General features: G+C 43.7%; 2 protein-coding genes across 12 annotated transcripts; both read right to left on the reverse strand.

The window, feature by feature from the left end:
- Window positions 1–1,037: 1,037 nt before the first annotated feature.
- Window positions 1,038–13,862, reverse strand: slc31a1 (solute carrier family 31 member 1). 11 transcript variants are annotated; one of them, XM_082541051.1, is made up of 9 exons: window positions 13,668–13,862; window positions 10,173–10,211; window positions 7,705–7,743; window positions 7,357–7,549; window positions 4,905–5,026; window positions 4,744–4,816; window positions 4,216–4,384; window positions 4,034–4,099; window positions 1,038–2,262 (listed from the first exon to the last, which is right to left on the reverse strand). In XM_082541051.1, exons 5-9 carry the CDS (start codon window positions 5,022–5,024, stop codon window positions 2,061–2,063), a joined length of 630 nt encoding a protein of 209 aa, XP_082397177.1. In that variant the 5' UTR covers window positions 5,025–5,026; window positions 7,357–7,549; window positions 7,705–7,743; window positions 10,173–10,211; window positions 13,668–13,862; the 3' UTR covers window positions 1,038–2,060. The 11 variants fall into 11 exon arrangements, with proteins under 11 accessions (XP_082397177.1, XP_082397176.1, XP_082397178.1 ...); XM_082541050.1 differs by having other exon boundaries at window positions 4,905–5,029; XM_082541052.1 differs by lacking the exon at window positions 7,357–7,549.
- Window positions 13,863–20,847: 6,985 nt separating this feature from the next.
- atp6v1g1 (ATPase H+ transporting V1 subunit G1) lies at window positions 20,848–23,234 on the reverse strand. The gene is made up of 3 exons (XM_082542783.1): window positions 23,043–23,234; window positions 22,316–22,416; window positions 20,848–21,567 (listed from the first exon to the last, which is right to left on the reverse strand). Exons 1-3 carry the CDS (start codon window positions 23,122–23,124, stop codon window positions 21,394–21,396), a joined length of 357 nt encoding a protein of 118 aa, XP_082398909.1. The 5' UTR covers window positions 23,125–23,234; the 3' UTR covers window positions 20,848–21,393.
- Between the last annotated feature and the right edge of the window lie 90 nt (window positions 23,235–23,324).

Here is a 23,324-nt window from a genome sequence, read left to right on the forward strand (position 1 = left end):
GCAGGTCGAAGACTCCTGGCCTAGGTGCTGTGGAATATTCAATTTTCTACATGTAGGTGGCAACCTATGAAAGCAAACACTTTATTTTCTTCTGAGACAGCTACATTAATAATAATGAACATATATAATTCAAAACAAAATATAGAGACAAACTGGGTATGTAAAAAATAATAATAATAATTTAGGTATACGTGAATCACTTCACATGAAACTCAGTTTTCCACAGAAAAAAAATAAACGTTTCTGCACTGGTAACAAAAGAAATATCGACCCTTCCGACTAAATTGTGTTACTAGAGTTTGAACTAATAAAACTTAATATGCAGCAAGCCTAAGAAAAGTGGACAGTCTTCTATAAAAGAGCAAAACTCCACAGCTGCTGAAACTCACTGCCACAGACACTGGTGTTATACAGCGTAGGCCGTAAGAATTAAAATCATTATATCTCAGAAACCGTAGCAGCACAAATGCTAATTTTACCTGCACAAATGTAACACCAACCGCTCCGCCTATTTGCCTTTACGTTTCAAGTGGGTGGGGGGTCAGCTTCACTCTGCTATATTTCCATGGCATGTGTGACATCAATGGGAAACGTTTTTCATGCCCTTTCCACCAGTGGAAATCAGCAGATCATCTTCTCCATCTACGACCTCCTCGCTGAGATAACAGTCCATTTCTGTCCGTGCCTTCTCCTCCAGTGTGCAATTTGTTTGTCCATGTTTGGACTTCTGTGTTCTAAACACGCAAATCAGTCTGTGCATGATTTCACTGCTCCTCTCATCAAAACTTTTGTGCAAGAAAAATATATCACCTATTGCCGGTTATTGGTCTGATGATTGCCGGTTGGAAATTTTTTATTTATTTTTACATATCACCCAACACACACACACACACACACACACACACACACACACACACACACACACACACACACACAATGTGACAGCCACAAAAGAGGAAAAAACAAAAACAAAAACCCAGAAACTCTTGTGTGAACCTAATGGAGGGCAACATGCTGCTCCACAAAGACAACAAAGACAAGTTTCTACTTAAACTTTATTCAGTTTTTTACTGATTCCAGCATTTAAAACACGATCACATAAAACAGTTTCCTTCACAGGGTTCACGTCATAAAACACAAGACGAGATCACACCAGCTGGTCCCACACAGCCTCAGGCAGTGCACCAGAAGTAAGTGCACATGCTAAAAAGCCTGTGACCAAAATTATGTCCACATACTTTTTGCTGGAGTTGGACTTTAAATCCAGCAACTGACCTGTTCCTGCGATCCCATTGGTCCAGAATGTAAACTCCACCCTCCTCAGTGTGAACCATCAAAAATAAAGTAATCACAACAGTAGAGACGTTCTTATGTCATCATCAGCACATGTGGCAAGTGCTAAGATGTCGACTTAAAGTGAAGTGAAACGAGTCGAGGCTCCGCCCCCACCTTCAGTCAGCAGTAAGGCAGCAGGTGGCAGCGGCGTTAAGGCCAACGGTGACTCAACTGGCCAAACAGATCATGATGCTTCAATTTAAAACAAAGTCAAGTGACTGCTTCTGACAAAAACAAAAGTTAAAATTTCATTTGATCAACATCGAGCTCCGACTGGCTGATTCAGATAATAATAACAATAATAATAATAATTTTCTAAATATCTTAAAACGTAAACATGAAGTAAAATTTAACCAAAAAAAAAAAAAAGCTTTTGATTTGCTCTGTACATACAACAAATCAAAACAGCTCCTAATCAATCAATTCCTAGTAGTCAAAGAACTGATTACATCCTGCCTTCTGATTGGTGGCCCAGCTAATGAGCTGCTAACGATGCTAAGCTAACAAAACGGGGAAAAAAAAGTGAATTGGCCAATCAGAAGACAACTAGCTTGTCGTTTGTTGCCAACTACAGTATGATGTGACATTACCATTTTTACCAGGTAATGCTGTAATTTAGTGTGTCGTGCTAATTAGCTAACTTGGTGTTTAGTTCTATTAGCACACAGGCCAGCATGCTAATACTGAGTGTTAGCGAGCATTCATAGTGCTAAATAGCATGAATGCTAATGGCAGTGTTCTGTGATGTCAACAACCACCGCCTTTCTCCAACTAAACAGGAAGTAGCCCATTCCAGCACCAGCTGCCACAGCAATACAGAGGTAACCGTTGTAGGTCATGAAGACGAGCATCAGGAAGTAGCTGACGACCACCTGGATGATGTGCAGCAGGGTCTGTAGGAAGTGGGCGGGGCTCAGCATGCGCTGCCTGAGAGGTCAAGAGATAAGACTTAGCATTAGCATCAGCATGCTAAATAATATTACCCTTCAATACTTGTAGCCCTGTTAGCATTAGTATTGCTTTTGCTTATAGCACTTAACACATTATAATAAGCTTAGAGTTAGCATGGAACCTGATGACTGAAACATCTTTGGATTGCTAAAAGTATCCTAAGCTAAAATTGTGTACATTACCATGGATTAGTGTTAGCAGTTAGGGCTGGGTATCGTCACTGATTTCTAGAATCGATTCAATTCCGATTCACAAGGTCCCAAATCGATTCGATCCACGATTCGATTTAATTCGATTCGATTTAAATCTGGGAAATTTTGACAGTCAGAAGTATAATTCAGATCAGAACATTTACATATTTTTGTATCTATAAAAAGGAAGCTGACACTCGCAAGACTTTATCCAAGGTGTGAGCATCACAGCAGATGCCTTTGTGTCAAAGTAGCTGAGGATAAAACACAGAAAAACATGAAGGTTTTCCTGGCCTGGGATTTTATAAAAATATTCTGCAGTACATCAAAAACGAAAGAAAACCATTAATTAATGAACATTACCTCTGACGTTACAGCGGTTTTATTAGACACACGGCTAAGCATTTTGCATTTTGAATAATATTAAAAAGTTTAAATTTGTTCAGTATTGAACAGCAGAAATGAGGTTTTCTTTTCGGAAGAATGTAAAAGGGAAAAAAACAGCGGCCGACAGCGCTGTAAACAACAGTAGACTTGTGCGTAACAAGCAAGCGAATAATGAAGAAAGCGAAACTGTTCGAGAGAGGGGGGGGGGGGGGGGGAAGGGAGAGAGGGGGAGGGAGAGAGAGAGAGCTGCGCATCGCAATGGAAGCAAAACAGAGTGAATTCATGACGATGTTTATGTGAAGCGTTTGGATCTTCTTTTGCTGCTGGTTCGGTCAATATTGTTTGGAGAGAGATCAAACTAACAGCTTTAGAATCAGCGCATAAAGGGCGTGAACACAAAGCGCGGACCCGGATCAGCGAGCTGTCGGCTTTCAGCCCCGACTGTGAGAAAGGCGACATCTAACTGATTCTGATCCGCGGGTCGCGCTGTGTGTTTAAGTCTATGTGCAGAATCCCTGTACCTGCTCTCATTTACTGTTTGGTGGTTCTTGAAATTTTGTGAGATGTCACCAGAGATTCTGGCATTTCGGACAAAATAAATTTATATTAAAAAATCGATTCAGGATTTTAATGAATCGATTTTACGTTATCCAAGCCAGAATCGATTTTAATCGATGAATCGATTATAAAAACCCACCCCTATTAGCAGTTAGCATCAGCAGTAATAAAGTTAACATGTTTTAAAGTTAACATCATGCACAAATGACAGCGACCAAAGTCTTATGGTGACTTACGGTGTTTAATGTTCAGTTTCACAAAGACAAAACATGTATTTATTTGTAAGACTTAGCCCACCACTAGCTTTAGCCTGTCCAGAATCAGAACTAGAATTATTACAGTTAGCATCATCAGCTTCCCAGTGTCACAGAGCAAGACACCACATGCAGGCAGGAAGTCCTCCACCACTGTTAACCCTTTAACATCCACCCGCATATGATTAGATTAACATTGACATTTGAGTCAACTAAACCATTAGCAGGTGTAGGACATCCTGTATGAGAACCTGCAATTAGAAGCTGCATAGAAGTCTGAACAGCCTGATCAAAGCAGACAGACAGACCCACCTAGGACAAGAACCTGAACCAAAACCAGAACCCAAACCCATTTACCTGGGAAATAATTCCACGAAGCGGGAGTTACTCATGACAGGAGGCACCGCCCCCTCCAAATGTTGGCTGCCAATCAGTAAAAATTAGTGTTTACCATGAGGTAAATGACTAGGAATTCTGAGAGACCGACACCTCCTACTCCTCCTTCTTCTCCTGTTTAACGGTTACCGTTAGCAACGTACCCAACCGTCTTGTGCGTCTCCATCAGCACTGTCCCATCAGCCCCGGGGAGTGGCATGGAGTTGTAACGGACGTTGACCTGACTACGACGCAGAAGAACCTCACGACCAATCTTCAACCCCTCGTACAGGGCGGCCAATAGGAAGACACCAATACATGCCCCCACCATCTCTGATTACGTCAAAGGAAGAGGAGGTGGAGTTAACAAACAGTTAACAGATCCAGTTATAAAAAACACATTAAAAATTCATACTGCAAGCAAAATTTCTAAAAGTCTAAATTTAATCATAATCTACATAAAATGAAAAATCTGAAAAACTAAACGTATTCAATTTAGTACAAAACGCATTTTTATACATAACCCTAAAGCTATACAGATATAACTACAAATGTAAATATAATATTAAAATCATTATAAATTATAAAATAAGAACAAAATAAGCACACAAAAAGAATTTAAAAAGTCTTCAAGTTTATTATCAGAGGAAATAAAGGATCTTAGCCACAATTGTGCCGGTGACATCACTCACCTCCAGGTGAGTTGATGAGCAGACCGGTGAACAGCAGCTCCACGTTATTGTAGCCGAAGTAAAATGTCATCATCTAGTTAACAACAGCATGACATCACACAGAGACCTTTCACTATATCATCTATGACCTGTTATTAGCAGTGATAAACCCCACTTCTTACCATCATGTGACCTCCATGGTTCCCTTCCCCTCCTCCTCCTCCAGAGCCGTGGTCGTGCTCTGAGCTGGTGGGCGGGGCCATGGTGCTGTGATTCATGTGGTGATTCATGTGGTGATTCATGGCTGCTGTGAGACGAGACAAGAACCATCATCATCATCATCATCACGAACACCACCACTACGCTCTTTGGACTATAGCTCCCACAATGCTTTGGAAGCAGGAACATTTAGTGAACATTTCAAAATTAAAGTATCTGAACTCTGTGTGAGCAGACCAAATCACGACATCAGTCGCCTTTGTTTCGCAGGTATGATTGAAACCACTGCAGAGCGGTACCTGTAACTTCTACAGCATGGTATGATAAAATATTATGGTCAACGGTATAGAAACAGCTCTTCTGGTCTGAATCGTGTCTGATCAGGATATTGATCACTGACCTTATTGGCTTCTGATTATGAAATTATCGGAAAGAAGTGGTAACTATAAAGCTGAATAAACACTGGTCATGTGACTGAGTCACATGCTCGTGGTTACCACAAACTGTATATAAAAGATAGATGTCAATGTGATATCACCCGTCCCCGTTTTAGCTTTTAGGCACTAAGTGAGGGTGCTGCTTGCTCCTCCTACAGCCATCTGTCATTCACCAGTAGCCCCACCCCCAGAATCCTGCCCTGCTGCCTTATTGGTGCGTATTTGAGAGAATATTTGAAAGTCTTTGTTTGGAATTAAACAAATTATGGTTTATTGCTGTGATGCAGTCAAGGTGCGTATGTCGTCTTTGAAATCCTCTCAGGTGTGGCAGTTACGCACGCTCTCATGACGAGGCCGCTGCATCTGTAGACCGACCTGCCTTCTGTAGATCTGTTGCAGCCTGTTTTACCGTCGCCTTTGCAAACCTCTGCATAAGAAATGAGCGATGTGTATCTATGGAAACGACCCGCTGCGCCGAGACTGCTTTGTGGCATGTTAGCACTGCAGCTGCCGCCAGTGGGGCATCAGTTTTAAGCCACCCTCACCAGCCTCAGAGCGAGCTGATGATCTTCCTCAATGCCAACTCCTCCTCTCCAGCTGAGCGTCATCGTTAGCATCCATGCACGGCAACACCTGAGCTCACCTGTGCGGTTAAAATAAAGCTAAAGCAGCTGCTCTCCTACCTGTTCTTCCTCAGCGATCCTCGCTCGTCCATGCACAGACACCAACTGACCACTGGTGACATCACCACAGCACATCAGTTCGCCAACAGCTGTAACTTCAGCAACAGCCTGATGTCACAGAACAGGCGCCCTCACTGTAATCCGATTGGCCGTGAGGCCCCGAGGCTAAGGAAAGCAAAACCAGCCAGTCGGAACACTCTGAGCTGGCGTCTGCCATCAGCCAATTAGATTACAGCATCGTTAACATTAAGGGGAAGGTTGGTAATTGCCGTCAGCAACCATTAAACCCCAAGTCATGTTTGGGCAGGCCGCCTCCTCTCTCTCTCTCTCTATTCAGTGCCTCTGTCTCTCGCCCTCTCTCTGACATTAGTTTTGGTTCATTTTAGTTTTTTCCACTCCGTTTGTTTTGTTGTTGTTTTATATTTTATTTATTTTTAAATGATCTTTTATTTTCAGCTGTAGTGGAGGAATTTCAGCTCTGGGATCAATAAAGTTTATCTTATGTGACCTTTATCACTGATCAGCTGCAGTTTGGTGTCAATAAAGTTTATCTGATGAGTGAAGAGGCGTGCACCTGTGCACATGTAACAGCTGAACGTAGAGCACGTATGAACAAATCAAACCCAATCTCTGTCACGTTTCTATGGGAACCCAGAATTCTCACTTCCTCTTCTGTTGTTGTTCTTCCCGCTTGAACTCGTCTGGATGCCTCGCATGATTCCCGTGGCGTTCTCTGCACAAACAGGAAGTGGGGCACATTTTCTTGGTTCACAGATGCAAAGTCCCACTGACATACTCCAAAGCTGAGGAAGTCAGATCAGACATGAAACGTGTGTTTGGACACAGCGAAACTCCTGCTTCCTGATGATGTCATCACCTGTGATATCTGTCCAGAATAAACGTCCACAGAAGCACGGTGAGGGCACGGAGGACACCGCGCAGCGTTTCAAGTTCACACAAAAAAGAAACAGGATGGGACGAGGAGACGCCCTTTTCATCTGAGACGTTTGCAGAGGAGGTGGAGCTTCTCAGCTTTTCCGACAGCAGACCATCCATCGGCCAATCATGCCATTCTCTGTTACCTCTGACTGAAAGGCCTGCAGCACCGCATCAATCAGAACTTTTCATGACTCAAACTGATCAATAATGCACAGCAGCGGTCTGAACGTCAGTTTTCACTCTGAACAAAATGGGCACTTCCTGTGACATCAATTCAGTATTAAGTTAATTCATTTAGCGCCAAATCACAGCAAGGTGCTTCATACTGTAAGGTAGAGACCTACAATAACACCCACCAATCAGCAAGCACTTGGCAACAGCGGGAAAGAAAAACTCCTTTTTTTACAGGAAGAAATCTTGGGCAGCACCAGGCTCAGCGAGGAGTGGCCATCTGCCGCAAGGGGAGAAAGACTTCATGCTTCAGCGTGGCGACAGGAAAGGTCAGGTGTCTCACTTCAAACACCAGCAGGTCGACTGCTCTGCGTTCCCCTGTGTGACCATCAGTGCAGGTGCAACCACACAGGATGTTACGCCTTTCACACATTTCAAAATAAAACTAACTCAATTCTTCATCTTTACCTGCTGTTTTCACTGTGAATCCTGTGCTCTGATTGGCTGATCTCAATTTATTTAGAAATTCTTACCTGCAGGACAAAGTGACGGGTGATCGAGCTCTGAAGAAACTGAAACAGCGAGAGAGACACAGAGACTTTAACAGCAGATAAAAGCTGATTACACGACAACCTCCAGCCAGTCATAGGCTGGCTCCACCATCAGACAGCCAATCAGCTTTGAGCAGGCTGAACTCTGACTGCTTCATTCTGTCCCTCTCTTTCTCTCTCACACACACACACACAGCAGGAACCTTGATGAACCTGGATCCAGGTGAGAGGTGGATCACCTGCCCCTCCCTTCCTTCCCTCCCCATCTCCAGCTGCCTCCCTCTTCCCGCTCCACCACAACCACCCACACATGCAGGGCCTTGGAGTAGGGGTATGTCACCAGGGTGCTACCCCCCCCCCCTCTGTCCCCTTCTGGCTGCCTCTGCCTCAATTTTATCCCACAACTTAGACATTCACATTACTCACACTCTCATTACACATACATATAGGATCTTGGGGGTGGGCACGATACACGGAGTCCAAAGTACCATCAGGGTGTACACCCCACCCCTGGCATCGTTGCCCACCTCTCAATTTTAAATACACGTAGACATTGAGGGCTAGCAGGAGGGACCATGCGCTTACCTGCTGCTCTCTGGCAGGTAGCTCCATGCCCTCCTGGGTTTTAAATGCACCTTAGAACACACATGCATCAACACTACAATGAGCGGGTGGAGGGAGGTTTGGAGTCTTCTCTCACCCCCATTCTCTGCGACCTGCTGGAGCGGGGGGGCTAGGAGGAGGAGTTGGCCGTCCGACTGCAGTCTGGAGTGTGGGGCCTTCCTCCTGCTGCAGAGTCGGGGCGGTCTGCCTCCCCCCACCGTAGGGAAAAGGGTAACACCACCTGGGTCTGGGTGCAGTTCCCCCCTCCAGGGGCGGGGGCACCTAGACCCGGTTTGTAGAGTACGCTTGGGGAGTGTGATCGTGTGTACAACGTCTCTTTATGTCTGTCTCCACGTTGGTTGAGTGTGGAGTAAGTGCATATGAGAGCATGAGGGTGGGAATGGATGTTTGTGTCTGTGTGTGCCTGTATGTCTGTGTCTATATGTCAGGTTGGGTGTCAGGCGCCACCTCTCTGGGGACATCTCAGGCCCTCCAAGGTTTGGAGGCCTATCTCCCCCTACCACCACTTCCCCTGCCAGTGGCGGACCCCCTCAGACATCGGTGCGTTGGTGGTTCTTTGTGTCCGGGGATGGGCGTCCAGGTACACACCGGCTCACTCCTTGGTGGCCGCTTATCGGGGCCTGGAGCCTGGGGCTCGCTCGGGCCACTTCGGAGGTGGGGTGCCCCCGGCCTCTCGGCCTGGGGCTCGGTCACTCAGGCGCAGCTGGCTGCCGGCGGAGCTCACGGGCGCGTCACTGCAACCCCCCCTGGCTTCTGCTCCGCGGCTGCTGAGTGAGCCCTCATCTGGGACTCTCCTCAGCTCTTTCCGGGACAGTGGCGCAGCTGCCCCTCTGTTGGTCTTCCTTGGTCTCTTGTGTTCTGGGGGCCTCTGGATGTCTGGAGTTTTGATCTCCTCCATACCTGCTTCATGCCCTGAAGGACGGGGCTGTGGCCCCCCCACACCCTCTAGCAGATTATTACATGAAGGAACCTTTTAAAAAACAAAAAACAAGCGCGTCCATGTTCACAGGTGTACACACGGGTGATCACACCCACAAACTACACCCTTTTTGGCTCCTACCTCAAAGCACACTGTGTTCTGTTGATCTTATGTGCTGCACAATAATGTTTAACATTTAGTATTTACTGTCATATTCCCATATATCATTGTGATGTTGTTTATTCTATTACTCTTGTTCTCTTCTGCTTGCTTTCTTTTTTCTTTCTCAGCAGGTGACCCAGGTGATTGATATATGCATTTTTTTTTTCTCTGCCCGTTCTGTTGGTTTTTGTCTTTTGCCCTTCTCCCCCGTCCCTCTTCTCAGCTGTTTCTCTTTCCCTCTTTCTTTCTCCCCTTCTTTCCCCCAGTCAAGTCTGTCCCGTATTCAGTAAGTGAAAATAAAATAAACAATAAAAGGTGAATCAAATGGACCATTACGGCAAGGCTGGGATGGTCAGTTTGGTAAAGTAAATCCGTTGGGCATCTTTCTTTGCCTTTAGACAACAATTCTGATGGCAAAAGAGCCAAACGGGACAGGCAAAAAAAAAAAGGAAGAAATCTTGGGCAGCACCAGGCTCAGCGAGGAGTGGCCATCTGCCGCAAGGGGAGAAAGACTTCATGCTTCAGCGTGGCAACAGGAAAGGTCAGGTGTCTCACTTCAAACACCAGCAGGTCGACTGCTCTGCGTTCCCCTGTGTGACCATCAGTGCAGGTGCAACCACACAGGATGTTACGCCTTTCACACATTTCAAAATAAAACTAACTCAATTCTTCATCTTTACCTGCTGTTTTCACTGTGAATCCTGTGCTCTGATTGGCTGATCTCAATTTATTTAGAAATTCTTACCTGCAGGACAAAGTGACGGGTGATCGAGCTCTGAAGAAACTGAAACAGCGAGAGAGACACAGAGACTTTAACAGCAGATAAAAGCTGATTACACGACAACCTCCAGCCAGTCATAGGCTGGCTCCACCATCAGACAGCCAATCAGCTTTGAGCAGGCTGAACTCTGACTGCTTCATTCTGTCCCTCTCTTTCTCTCTCACACACACACACACACACGCACACACAGCAGGAACCTTGATGAACCTGGATCCAGGTGAGAGGTGGATCACCTGTCTGAGGGTTCAGTGTGGGGCCTTACAGGATTGAACATCTCTGATTGTATTATTATACATTAAAGAATTCAACCAAACTTAATGAATGTGATTCAAGGGGCATCTTGAATCGAATGTGAATCAATAATCAATGACAAGTGTGACTCCAGCTCAGCAGGATAAGCTCTGAGCTGACTTTACCTCCTCTAAGGCTCTGACAGAAGTTTGGAGCAAGGTGATTGGACATCAGTGTTACCCACACTGTGAAAGCTCTGCTCTGATTAGGTGGTCTCTGCTGGTCCTGATGCGGCTGACATCACATCCTGTTCCTGCAGATGAGCAAAGTGACTCATCGCTTCTAGCACTTATCCACCAGCTGAACTGAGCTCAGTGAAGCCAGCCCTCGCTGCTGCAGCAGACCTCCAGTCAATCATTCACACCCTCCTCAGCTTTGACCCCAGCAGTCACATAGCACTTTAATTTCAGTTCACATAGTTCAGGAGGTCCTACAGAAAAAGAACCCGAGCATGGCGGGTTCATGCCAAAAAGGTGTGACTTTATGGAGGTCAAAGGTCACACAGCAAGAATCAGACACATGAGGTTAGAATCAGCTGGCAGGTAAAACGACAACAACCTCCAAAACACCTGATCAGAAGAAATCAATCATCATAACCAACACCGCTGACCCACACCTGATGGCTGACTCACCGTGTGCGCACAGTCAGCAGTGATCAGACATCAGGACTGCATCAATTCTGCAATCTACTGACAGGCGAGCAGGAGCTGCTGCAATACTTAGGGCAGAGATCAGAGGTTATCCCTGTGTGTGTCTTCTGCTTTGATTCCTGTAAAACCCCGGTTGTCAAACATTAGCCCCGGGGGCCAGAATCAGACTGGCAAAGACTGCAGTCTAGCTCACTGGATGGCACTGGTATATCTGAACAATGTCTGCGTGGAGTTCAGGGATTTTGGACTTTTAACTGTATTTTCGAAGCTTTACAGCTTTTCTGCTGGTAAAGAGCTCCTCCCACTCTCATTCACGCAACACCACAGCAAATACATAACAGAAAAACAACTGAATGACAGAAAAGTCCTTCTGTCAGAGCCACAAGAAAACAATAGTAAAGGAAACTCTTCAGTTATGTAATTACAGGAGGATCTGTGTAATAAGCTACCAGAACCAGAAATTTCTCTGAATTTTACACATTTATTAATTTATCCTGGAAGATTTCATGTCATTATCTTTATCAGCAGCATTGTATTATTATATTTAAAAATGATACATCCTGTTGAACATGCACTCCTTTTCTCACATTCACTGAGATCAAATGTGATGTTGGACTTCTTCACACCAAAGCTTCTCTGGTTTAAGATCAAAGCTGCCAGCATGGAGTCTGACAGGCTACAGAACTTCCCTGACCTCTTGAAACTGCGTGTGTGAGTGTGTGTGTGTGTGTGTGTGTGTGTGTGTGTGTGTGTGTGTGTGCACTCGTGTGTCAGTGAGTGTGTGTGCACTCGTGTGTGTGCACTCGTGTGTGTGTGTGTGTGTGTGTGTGTGTGTGTGTGTGTGTGTGTGTGTTTCCAACATAAATCTGAGAAACTGGTTCTACAGTCAGAAACAAAGAGAGAGTGTGTGTATGTTCTAGGGGTGGGGGAAAAAATCGATACTGTGTAGTATCGTGATATTTTGTTTGCTAATAATGTATCGATACAGGGACAGCAGAAATCAATATTTTGTTACAAAAAAGGTTTTTATGCTCAGAGCATGTTGATCCTTTTTCTGAGCAAAAATCCTGACATTCCTTCACTGTCCAAATGTGTTTAACTTTTTTTGGCAGCAATAAATATGACAGTTTACTTATTTTAATTTAAGACATGTTTTATTTTAATTAAGTTTAAAACTTTTTTTATTTAATGTAAATTTATATTTTGTTTTAATTTACTTTCAAATTCTTCAGTTGCTGAATGGGCTGCATAGTTTTCATAAATTGCATAGTTCAGAATAGCTATAATTGTACCAGATGGTTGCATTCAGTTAAGTTGGACTAGACTGTAATACAAACCGTTCAGTTTGTCACCAATAAAACTGACTGAAATGAGAGAAAGACTGAGTGTGAGACTTTGATATTAGATTAAATGAATATTGATAAAGTTTAACTATACGTACAGAATCTGAATATTGCAAAATATTTTTTTAAAAATCGCAATAATATCGTATCATGCGTTAAATATTGTGATAATATCGTATCGTGGGATGTATGGTGACTTCCACCTCTAGTATGTTCCCAGCATAACTCTGAGCAACCGGTTCTACAGTCGTGTGTGTGTACATGTTTTGACATCTTTGTGAGGACAGAAAATTGGACAAAATGCCTGTGAAGCTCAAAATGTGGTTTTAGTGTCAGGGTTACAATTGGGTTATGGTTAGGTTTAGGCTGAGGGTTAAGATTAAGCATTCGTTTAGATGGTTAGGGAAAGCATTATGTCAATGAGATGTACTCACGAACATATGAAAACGAGTTTGTGTGTGCGCGCGTGCGTGTTCATCACTGTGAAAACACCGTCGGTGTCTTCACAGTGATGTTATCTGAGGTCACGCCGTGGTTTGAGGACGTCAGGTTTGTTTCTTCTTCTCTGTCGGATTATGATCCAAGTGTTTTTGTCGCGTGTAGAAGACACACAGAATTCCAAAAGGTTGATTCTGTTCATCTGGACGTAGCGTCACCCATCCAGGTGACATCCAGTCTCAGCTGACTGCAGGGTTCGAAAACACACACAGACACTCAGGTGAGTGGAATCCCTGAGGACACCTGGCCACTTACAGCCGCCGTGTCCATGTACACGCGCGTGCACGTGGCAGACTGCACCTGCTGTGCCGCTGCGTGTTGCCTTCGCCAATCACAGTTCGTCACCAAACTCCCTTTGAAATCTGTGGAATTCTGGAAGCAAAGCGGGCGGCCACGACAGCGGATCTGAGGGGTATTCACGTCACACAGCGGGGGGGTTCACAAGGACCTGAACTCTGAGGGGAGGGCTGCACAGAGCCGGAGTAATCACGCAAACCTCCCGTTTCCGACCCGGTTGCTGGTTCCGATCTCGGACCTGCCCGTTTACCGTTAAAGCTCACCTTTCTTAAACTGAAGTTTTTTTGCAGGGAGTCTCGTACAACCGCCAGTCATGTGCTAGCGCGTTGCAGCAGAGGTCACTGGCAGAGTTCCGACGAATCAAACTCAGGTCAGCTCACCTGGAAAAGATCCGGAGGTTCCTCCTGCTCTCTTCCTTCGTCGGCTCCGAAGCAACAAACTCAGAGGTTCTGGGGAAAAACCCAAAGAAGAACCACAGAAAGAAGAAGGAGGAGGAAAAAAAGTCGCTCAGCTCAAGTTCTCACTGTCTGCCTCTGCGCCACTACGCCGCCACTTCCGGCAGTGACGTCAAGACGTTTTTACGAAGCTTAGAGGAGGTTGAAGGGAAAAAACGAATCACCAATCAGAGGGCAACTCCTGATGAGGGGGCAGAGCCTCGGAAGCCACGTCGTAGACTTTTTGTAATGACGAGTCAGGTGACAAACAGCAGGGCAAAAAGTGGTGCCATCAAGTCACGTCACTTGTCAGAGTCCAACAATAAAACCATCAAGAACAACAATAAAAAGAACAACAAAAAAAATAAAATAATAAACAAGAACAGAAACAATACAATTATGAAAAAAACGCCATAAACAACAAAAACAACAGAAAATCTTTTAAAACAAAAAAATATATAAAACCATCAAAAACAATAAAAACGACTGAAGCGCATCAGAGGACAAACAGGTGCTGTGACTGTTTGTGGCCGTCAGCAGGCAGATGTGAAGTTCTGCTCTCACAGCTGGAGCAGGAAACTGACCCTGCTGCAGGTATGTGCACCTGTTCACCAATGGCGTGTCCAGCGGGGTGGCCTGGGGGGGCACAGGCCACCCCCCAAACCAGACTGGCCACCCCAGGTGCCACCCCAAAGGCAAAACAATAAAATTCAATCAAATATCAAATGTCCGATTATGTTTTCACGGTGACGCTCAGATATCCGAGTGTAAGTGAATGCAGCATCGCTTCTGCGCTATGCGCATCACGTCAGCAAAGGTAGGAGAGCCAAGCGCGAAAGGTGGCACTGCAGGAAACAATTTTTCGGTGAAAGAAAATGAGGACAGAATAAATGTCCCGGTAAGTAATATCAAGTTTGTTGAGTTTAGTAAACTTCGGTGAAATTAGAATACCAAGGAAAAAAATAACACTTAAAGAATTATTGCAGCCGTGGAATATTTCAGACAGTATGCTACTGAGGGCAGCTAACATAAGAGTTATGAGTTATAAGATATAATCTAAGTCGTAACATTGCTGTATGGAGCTGCAAATTTGGTTGCAGGTTAACATAGCTGGACTGGCCATCGGGCATATCCCCAGTGACTTATTTTTTATTTTTTTTGTAACGGCATGAACAATGAGAGGTGGTGGATTGGCCAGATGCAGGTCGATGTGTAGAAATAACTCCGTTGTTTGGTGGTGGCTATGGCGGGGCTTCCACAGAGGCAGCAGGTGGATGAGGGAAGGGGAGGCAGGAGGAGAGACCCGAAGCAGCCGCCAGTCCGAGTGTCAGGTGAACTGAACTTCAGGTAAGAAGTTATGACCTGCAGTCTATCTGGGTCAGATATGAACTAAGTTTAGGTGGAGTTTATTTTCATGTTGCTGACTTTTTACTGTCAGTTGAAATAACTCATACTGCGTTCTAGCCAGTTTGACGGAGTTTTTATACAGCTGGGTGGGTGCTATGATGTTACTGATAGTGAACTTTATTTTATTCATAAGGTTAGTAGAGTTGCCAACGGCTCCTTAAAAAATGGAATGGTCCCTCATTCAGAGAAAATATTACGCGTTTCGTATTGAGCTGAGAAGAGACGCAGTTTGTCCAGGACTTTCGCTATAATGAAAAAAAGACACAAAGCTGGAGTTATTCTGTCGTTACGCTGCACAGCTGCCTCTTCTTCTTTCATTCTCTCCCCCTCCCTCTCCTGTTGCTACTTCAATCATGAAACTGATCAATGATCAGCTGATCGGCTTTTCTCTCTTGTTTGTTTATCGCCCACTTTGCGCCAGAAAGAGGAAACCAGCAGATATTGCGCTAAACAACAGCAGCACATTTAAGCTTGATCAGCTGTTGTTAGAATGTATTTAATATTAATTTCTAGTATCAGCTGATGTTTGCTGGAGCCACAGCTGTAAAGCTGCTGGTCATGATGTCTCTTTAGATATGTGGTGAGAGGGAAACATGAAGATGAAACCAGGAGATGTCCTTACTGAATCATCAGAGCTGAACAGGTGATGGAGAAACAGGTTTACCTTTTAGGTGACATGAATGAGTTGAAGGGAAGTTATGAACTGTTTCTGAGAGACAAATAACACCAGGATCCTTTTCTAAGTAGCTGACAGCTGGTAACTGTGCAGGGGCAGGTCTAGCAAAGTTTTGCCAGGGGGCCAGGTAGGGCATTAACAGGGAAAGGTGGGCACAAAGAAATACTTTTCTTTCTTATTCTCATTTAAAATACCTAGTTTTTATTAAATAATTATCTAAATCTTACAACCAAAGTTTTTATCTGACGTAAAATGTATAGAAATCATACATATACCAACAAGACTGTACATCACTGTCACAACAGGGTTTGTTTTCATTCAAAGTCTTTATGGCTTTACTACCTGGTGGGTCGGTCTGTAGTGAAAATGCCCGATTTTTTGTCCCAGTCCAGCCCTGCAGGTTAATACTGGCAGTGTCACCATGCCAGCTGACTGTATTTTATCATCAGCCAGTGTTGTTCTTTATCAATATTACCAAAGTTTACCATAAGGCAGCATAGAAAGTATTTACTTGCTTTCAGGTTTTATTCAAATGTTAGTCTTTTCAGTTGTTTCCCCACTTTTTTCCTGTTTCAAAATCAAACACCAGTTTGTGAGAAGATTATCTTCTTTTTTTAACAGGCAGATAAAGTTTTGCATTGGCATTGGCTAATTTGTCAATTGTTTGTTACAAATGTTCGTATTTTAATTTTCAAAAATTTTTTGCCCAAAACATATGTGCATTATATGTCAGTAAAAATACTATGCAAATATTGCTGTCCTTGAATGCTGAGTAAACACTGACAAAGCACTGATTGTATCTCTTGTACTTTATCAACGCAGTATCTAAAAACTTTGCACAGTAGTGGTTAAAATCTCATTCTAATAAGAGTTAAAAGTGCATTTGGTTATTAGGTTTATAGGATTATTGAATTATGGTTAAGGGTTGGTAGAATTTTTTTTTTAAACATTATCTGCCAATTAAATCTGCCACCCTTCTCCAAATCTGTGCCCCTACCTGGCCCCCCCAACAAAAATTTTCTAGACACGCCACTGCTGTTCACTGAGATGAGCTCCTGTCCCTGACAAAGGAGTACACTTGGAGTCACACTGTCTCGGGATGACGAATGAGGGCTCAACCCTGTGCAGGATGACCTCACAGGCCGGAGCTCACTCACACAGATGGTTTCCATCAGGCTGAAGGACCTGTTCACTGGTGATGCTTCAGTTGAATCATGTTTGTTTACAGTCAGGGTTAAAAGGTCATATGCAGGTAAGAATGTCATCAATTCATTCACCACAAAAAGCTTCAGAGAGAGAAAACAGGAGGGTGATGACGACTGATGGAGGCAGACACCAAATGCTGCTGGGGCTTACCATTATGCACTACTCCTTCAGGAATGCAGCAAAAATATGAACATAAACATGTTCACATGCACACACACGCACATGTGTCACAGTTATTTACTGTGTGTGCTTTTTTTATGGTGTGTTATCACAGTGCAAAGATTTCTTATGGAGCCCAGGAAGAACTTGATTACAGTACACGTGTGTGTGTGTGTGTGTGTGAGAGACGTGTTATGAATGGGCAGAGTTTGACCCTGTACACTAAAGTTTAAACCATTTCAAATGAACGAGTTTATGATTAACTGACGGAAAGGAGTAACTGTTTCTTCTTTTTTATGTTGTTTAAATTACTCAAAATAAATACAACAATGAAATCGTTAAAAAATTTTGAACAATTAAAATATAAGTACAGTGTACTAACCAATTGTGCCACTGGAGCTTCTGGACCAATAAAACAATAAAAAGAAAAAAGACAAAACAAAATTTGAGCACACACACATTATGTATTTATTCATATATATATACATTTATATACACATTTATTTATAAATTCCCCACTCGCCCCTGCGGCAGTCTTTCTTTCAAGCTCGGGTCCTCTACCAGAGGCCTGGGAGCTTGAGGGTCCTGCGCAGTCTCTTAGCTGTTCCTAGGACTGCGCTCTTCTGGACAGAGATCTCCGATGTTGTTCCTGTGATCTGCTGGAGCCACTTGCCTAGCTTGGGAGTGACTTCACCGAGTGCTCCGATTACCACGGGGTAATTCTCAAGCTCTTCTCTGAGCCATTGGTACTTCCCTAGCTTCTTGTGTTCCTTCTTCCTGATGTTGCTGCCATTCAGTATCTCTACATCTATCACTAGAGCTGTCTTCTTCTGCTTGTCTACCACCACTATGTCTGGTCGGTTAGCCAGCACCATTTTGTCCGTCTGTATCTGGAAGTCCCACAGGATCTTAGCTTGGATTGTCTCAGGGACATCTTTACACAGCCTGCACCTGGGGTCGTGCCTAGTGTAATAGACCCCAGCCTCTATGGATCTTGTACTCAGAGCTAGTTCCTGTGCTGCCATTATTAGTGCCTCTGTGCTGTCTTTCAGTCCAGCTTTGTTGTCTCATCCTGGACTGTGGTGTTGACACTCACCAATCCCTGGCCTTCTTCCTTCCGCTTAGCATACAGGCTCAGGGTGCTGGACTTGGAGTGAAACCCTCCATGGATGGTCAGGAGCTTCCTTGTCTTGATGTCAGTGGCTTCTATCTCCTCCTTTGGCCAGCCTATCATCTCAGGTATCAGACATAAGTATTGACAGCCTGGATTTTGTTTTTACCGTTCAGCTGACTCCTCAGGACTTGCCTGAACCTTTGCTGGTACTTGGGGATTGCAGCTTTCCTAGCAGCCTCTTCATGGTTCCCATTTGCGTGTGGGATGCCCAGGCACTTGTAGTTGTCTTCTATGACTTCAATGTTGCCTTCTGGTTGTTTGATCCCCTCAGTTCTGACTACCTTCCCTCTCTTCATTCAAGGTTCAAGGTTCAAGGTTCTTTATTTGTCACATGCTTAGTTATACAAGTATAACACACAGTGAAATGTAGCCTGACACGCTCCTCGACATGTGCAAAAATTGGGGGGGGGGTGTAGAGGAAGAACATTATATATATATATATACATACATATAGTATATACACTGGGTGAATGTGCAGTAGTAGCAGCAAGCAGGTGAATTCTGTACATTAATATGAATAGACATCTGACTATTTTACAGGATAGACAATATAAACATATTTAAAATTAAAGGAATTGAAATGTACATTGTGCCTTGGTTTAGTGTCTGGAAGAGAGTCCTGTCTCAGTCATTATCATCCAACTAGACTTCTCCAGTCTGAACAACGATGTCGTTGCTGTACATTCTGGTGGTGTGGATCAGTGAATCGATGTCTCGTTCAGGGTTGGCATACAACTTCATGTCATCCATGTAGAGGAGGCTGACAGCTGCTCCATTCCGTAGTCGGCATTCGTAGCTGGCAAGATCAGCTGGCAAAAGGGGAATTTTTATGTATATAAATATATATTAAATTTTAATAATAAAAGATTCAAAGTTGTGAAAACAATACATGAAAAAGATTATATTAAAGAAGTACTTAAAAATCATTTTCATGTCTCTGACCAAAGTTCAATAATTTTAAAATTGGTTTGTGTCATGTGGTTTTGGTCGTAGCACCGATGACAGCCTTCTGATTTCCAAGATGCTGGGTGCTCCACACAGAGCTTTATATATCAAACAGACATACTGAGATTTTTGAAACAATCAACGCTCAAAAACAATTTTCCCTGAGTTGCAGAGCTAAAACCAAGATGGCGTCTCGTATGTTAGTGACCAAGAGTGGAGGAACCTCCGAGCTGCTGTTAGGAACAAAGCTGTTTGAATTTCTGCAGGTTAAACTGGATGAACTCTTATCCTGAGATCTTTACTCTCGCTTACAATCTTGTTCTCATTGGGGCACGATCTCCATGTTTTCCACAGTTTCCATCGTTCTCCTCATCCCGGATCATAAAGCTGGACTACATGAGGGTGCATTCAAGTCACTGCTGAAACGACCAATCACAGTGCAGGTTTCAGAAGTTGGGTGATGTAAAAACCCAGCGTCACTGCTCACCTCTGATCTTATCTGTGATCTGACCATATCACCCGTGATAGTAGTAGTTTCAATATGGCGGACATGCGGTGTCATGGCGTTAAGCAGAAAGGAGTGTGAGGTTGTTCAAATCCTCAGCACACTGTTTTGTTTTTAATCTTTTCTTACGTCCTTGGGTATTCTACACAATTTTCCTTGAGCTCAATCGGAAGACATTAGGAACAAGGGAACACACCCCAGGTGACTCTCTAAGTAGGGATGAGTATTGTCACCGATTTCTATAACTGATTCAATTCTGATTCACAAGGTCCCGATTCGATTTGATTCTATTCAATTTTGACTCAGAAATATTATCATTCTGATCATTTATCAGTACATATCCATATTTTTATATTCTTGTTTAAAAACAAAGGTGAAACTTGTGATGCCTTTGTGTCAAAGTAACTGAGGATAAAACACAGAAAAGCATGAAGGAGATTTACCTGGCCTGGCTTTTTATAGCAGATAACCTTAAAAATATTCTGCAGTAGATCAAAAATTAAAGAACATGAATCAGCAGAACATTACCTGATGCTGCTGAAGTGAAGCAAAGTTACAGCTAAGCATTTTGTAATTTGGCATCATTTTTAAAAAAAATTTAAAACTCGGTATTGAACAGCACAAACGGGCAACAGCACTAAACACAACTACAGACTGGTGTATAATAAGCAAGCAATAATGCAGAAAATAAAGATTTTTGATGGTAAACTGTTCTTGAAGCTCACTGAGAGAAAGAGCTGTGCAGAAAGTGTGATTTTTATGTGTCTTTACGTATCTGCGTACATGCCGTCAGGTAAAAGATCCACGCTTTGTATTTATTGTGCAGAATTAACCATTTGGCGGATATTGAAATAGTTTTGTGAGTTTTAATCTGAGATTCTGGCATTTCTGGCAAAATACATTTATATTTAAAAAAAAAAAATAGATTCAGGATTTAATGAATAGATATCACTACGATTAAATTTAATAAACCCACAGCTATCTGTAAGCACCTGTTACCCTATGAACGCGCCTGGAACACCTTCAGCCAATCACAGAGCAGCAGCACACAGACTCAGCCAATCAACATTTTTAATATGTTCATCATCACCATGTCACAGACAACAACAACAAGTTACATGGTCACAAACAGGAAACAACAATGTGGAATTGGACAGTAGTTTCATAATAAAAGTCTTTCCACTTTCTCCAGCCAATCAGACAACAGAGCTATGGTGAAACAGCCTATTAGCAGCTGTCACATCAGTTGGCAACTGCTGGTAAATTTACACCTGATTGGCTGGTGTTCAAAGTGGAAAGAACAGGCTTTTATTTTGCAAGATCAAGGAAACACTTAAAGAAAAACAAATTTAATTTGATATAAATATTTCGTAAACATCACCACAGTAACACCGACATTTAGACCACACCTTCACCCAGCATGGGAAAACAGGAAGAAATGAACTTTAACCTTCAAAATAAAAGCTCTCTGAGGTTTTAACACTTTTATAGAGTTTCTGAAATCACATGCTTTATCCAAGCTAATGCTGCTAACAAAACTAATGTCCAGGCCTCCTCTGTTTGCCCCGCCCCCCTCATCTTAGATAACATACTCGCCCCCTCAGCCAGCCACACGGTAGTTGGCATGAAACTCTGGCTGGATGTCGCAGATGCGCCGCAGCAGCTCGGTTAGCACGGCCTCTCGGTTACTACGGTAACTGGCCTGGATACGATTCATCTTCTCCGCCGTGTCACGATCCACCTCCACTGCGCTATTACCATGGGAACCAAGAGCCTGGAGGGAGGGGGAGTTTGGGCGGAAACAGACAAACATTATATATAACTTTTATTTTGAAATAACTATTATATACACAGAGTACTTAAGTATAAAAACCAGGTTTACATTTATATAGATAAAGATTTAATAATGACTACTACTAATGATTTCATAACAAACAATACAAAAAACTTATTTAAAAAGGAAAAAAAAAAGAGTAGAAAAAAAGAGCAGAATCAGCTCTCCCAGCCTTCAGTCAGAAAGCTTATTAAAGGCATTTTCGAAAACAGCTCCTGTACAGGTCTGTGGAAGCAGCTGTCTGACCTCTATAAACACTGGATCACATCTGTCTTTTTGGCAGAAATGCTCATTTCAAGGCTTCAAAACGAGACTTCACAACAGCCCGGCCCATGTCTTAACTGTGCTGGCAGTACAGGAATGATATTCAATCACATATAGTAAACGTTCAGATTTTATTTTCGAATTCAATCAATGGAAACGAATTAATTTTATATTATATATATATATATATATATATATATATATATATATATATATATATATATATATATATATATATATATATATATATATATATCAAAAATTGAAAGTGAAACAAAGAAGAAAATAAAGAAAGAAAGAAAAAGTTGTTTCTGTGATTCACGCTAAATTAAAGAAGGAAAATAATAAATCATTCTTCAGCATGTAAACAGAGAGGAAGAGGAGGGAGGAGGAAGAAGGGGAGGAGAAGGACTAGGGTACATACAGCTGCCTCCTTGGTCTTGAACTCCTTCTCTCTCTGCAGGCGGTACTGTTCGATCTCAGCCTGAGCTTCTTCCTTCGCCTGCTTCAGTCGCCGATTCTTACCTGCACACGTCACAACACGAGAGAGAAACCATTTAAAGACTGGACTCAGATCAGTCCGCAGGTTTACAGGTAACGGGTGGAGGACGGTGGAAGTTTAATGTCTGCAGATGAATTGATGCGCGGGTTATTAACACTACTGTGACTCTAGGTCACATGACCTCAGTGTTTCACCATCAGGAGACCGGAACCACACTGATCATGTGATAAAAAACTGCACAGAAACAGACACCCGCGCATGAATCATGGGCTGACCGGAAGTGAACACCCTGCAGTTACCGACCGTGTTACGGTTCTGACCCGGTCACGGAGCCGTTACATTGCCGCGAGTTTTCTCCTCACAGCGGAAACAGACCTGCTTCTACCCCGATCTGAGTCGGATCGGGCAAAGCTATAATCCCCTCCCTGACGTGCTCAGGGAGGTGCCAGCAGTCTGACGGAGGACCGATCCGATGATGCTGTACCGAGTCCGGTCCGTGTCTGACGTCAGAAGAACGCGAGCAGCCAGTGAAACTGTAAATTCACCGAATTACAGACCGAGTTCTGCCTTACACGGTTTCTGCTCCCTGTCAAAGGTAACAGTGGCCCCGCTGCGGGCTCGGCGCCCAGAAGGCCGGACTGGTACTCACGCTTGCGGGCCTCGGCCACCTTCTCGGCCGCCCTCTTCTCGGCCTGCAGCAGCTGCTGGATGCCCTGAGACTGGCTCGCCATGCTGGGTCACTCTGCGCGGACACACGGAGCAAGGTCGACGGAGGATTTGTGCTGCTTCTACCTCCTCTGTGGCCGCAGTCAGCTGATCTCACGTCACGCTGCAGACGGTCACGTGAGGAGAGTCTGCGTCTTCTTCTGTGCTCAGCATGCTGTGTATCAGCGCCCCCTGCTGGGCTGGAGGGAGGTTCTCACAGTTTCTC

The sequence above is a fragment of the Aulonocara stuartgranti genome (genome assembly GCF_965226115.1).
Source record: "Aulonocara stuartgranti genome assembly, chromosome: 7".
Classification (NCBI taxonomy): Eukaryota; Metazoa; Chordata; class Actinopteri; order Cichliformes; family Cichlidae; genus Aulonocara; species Aulonocara stuartgranti.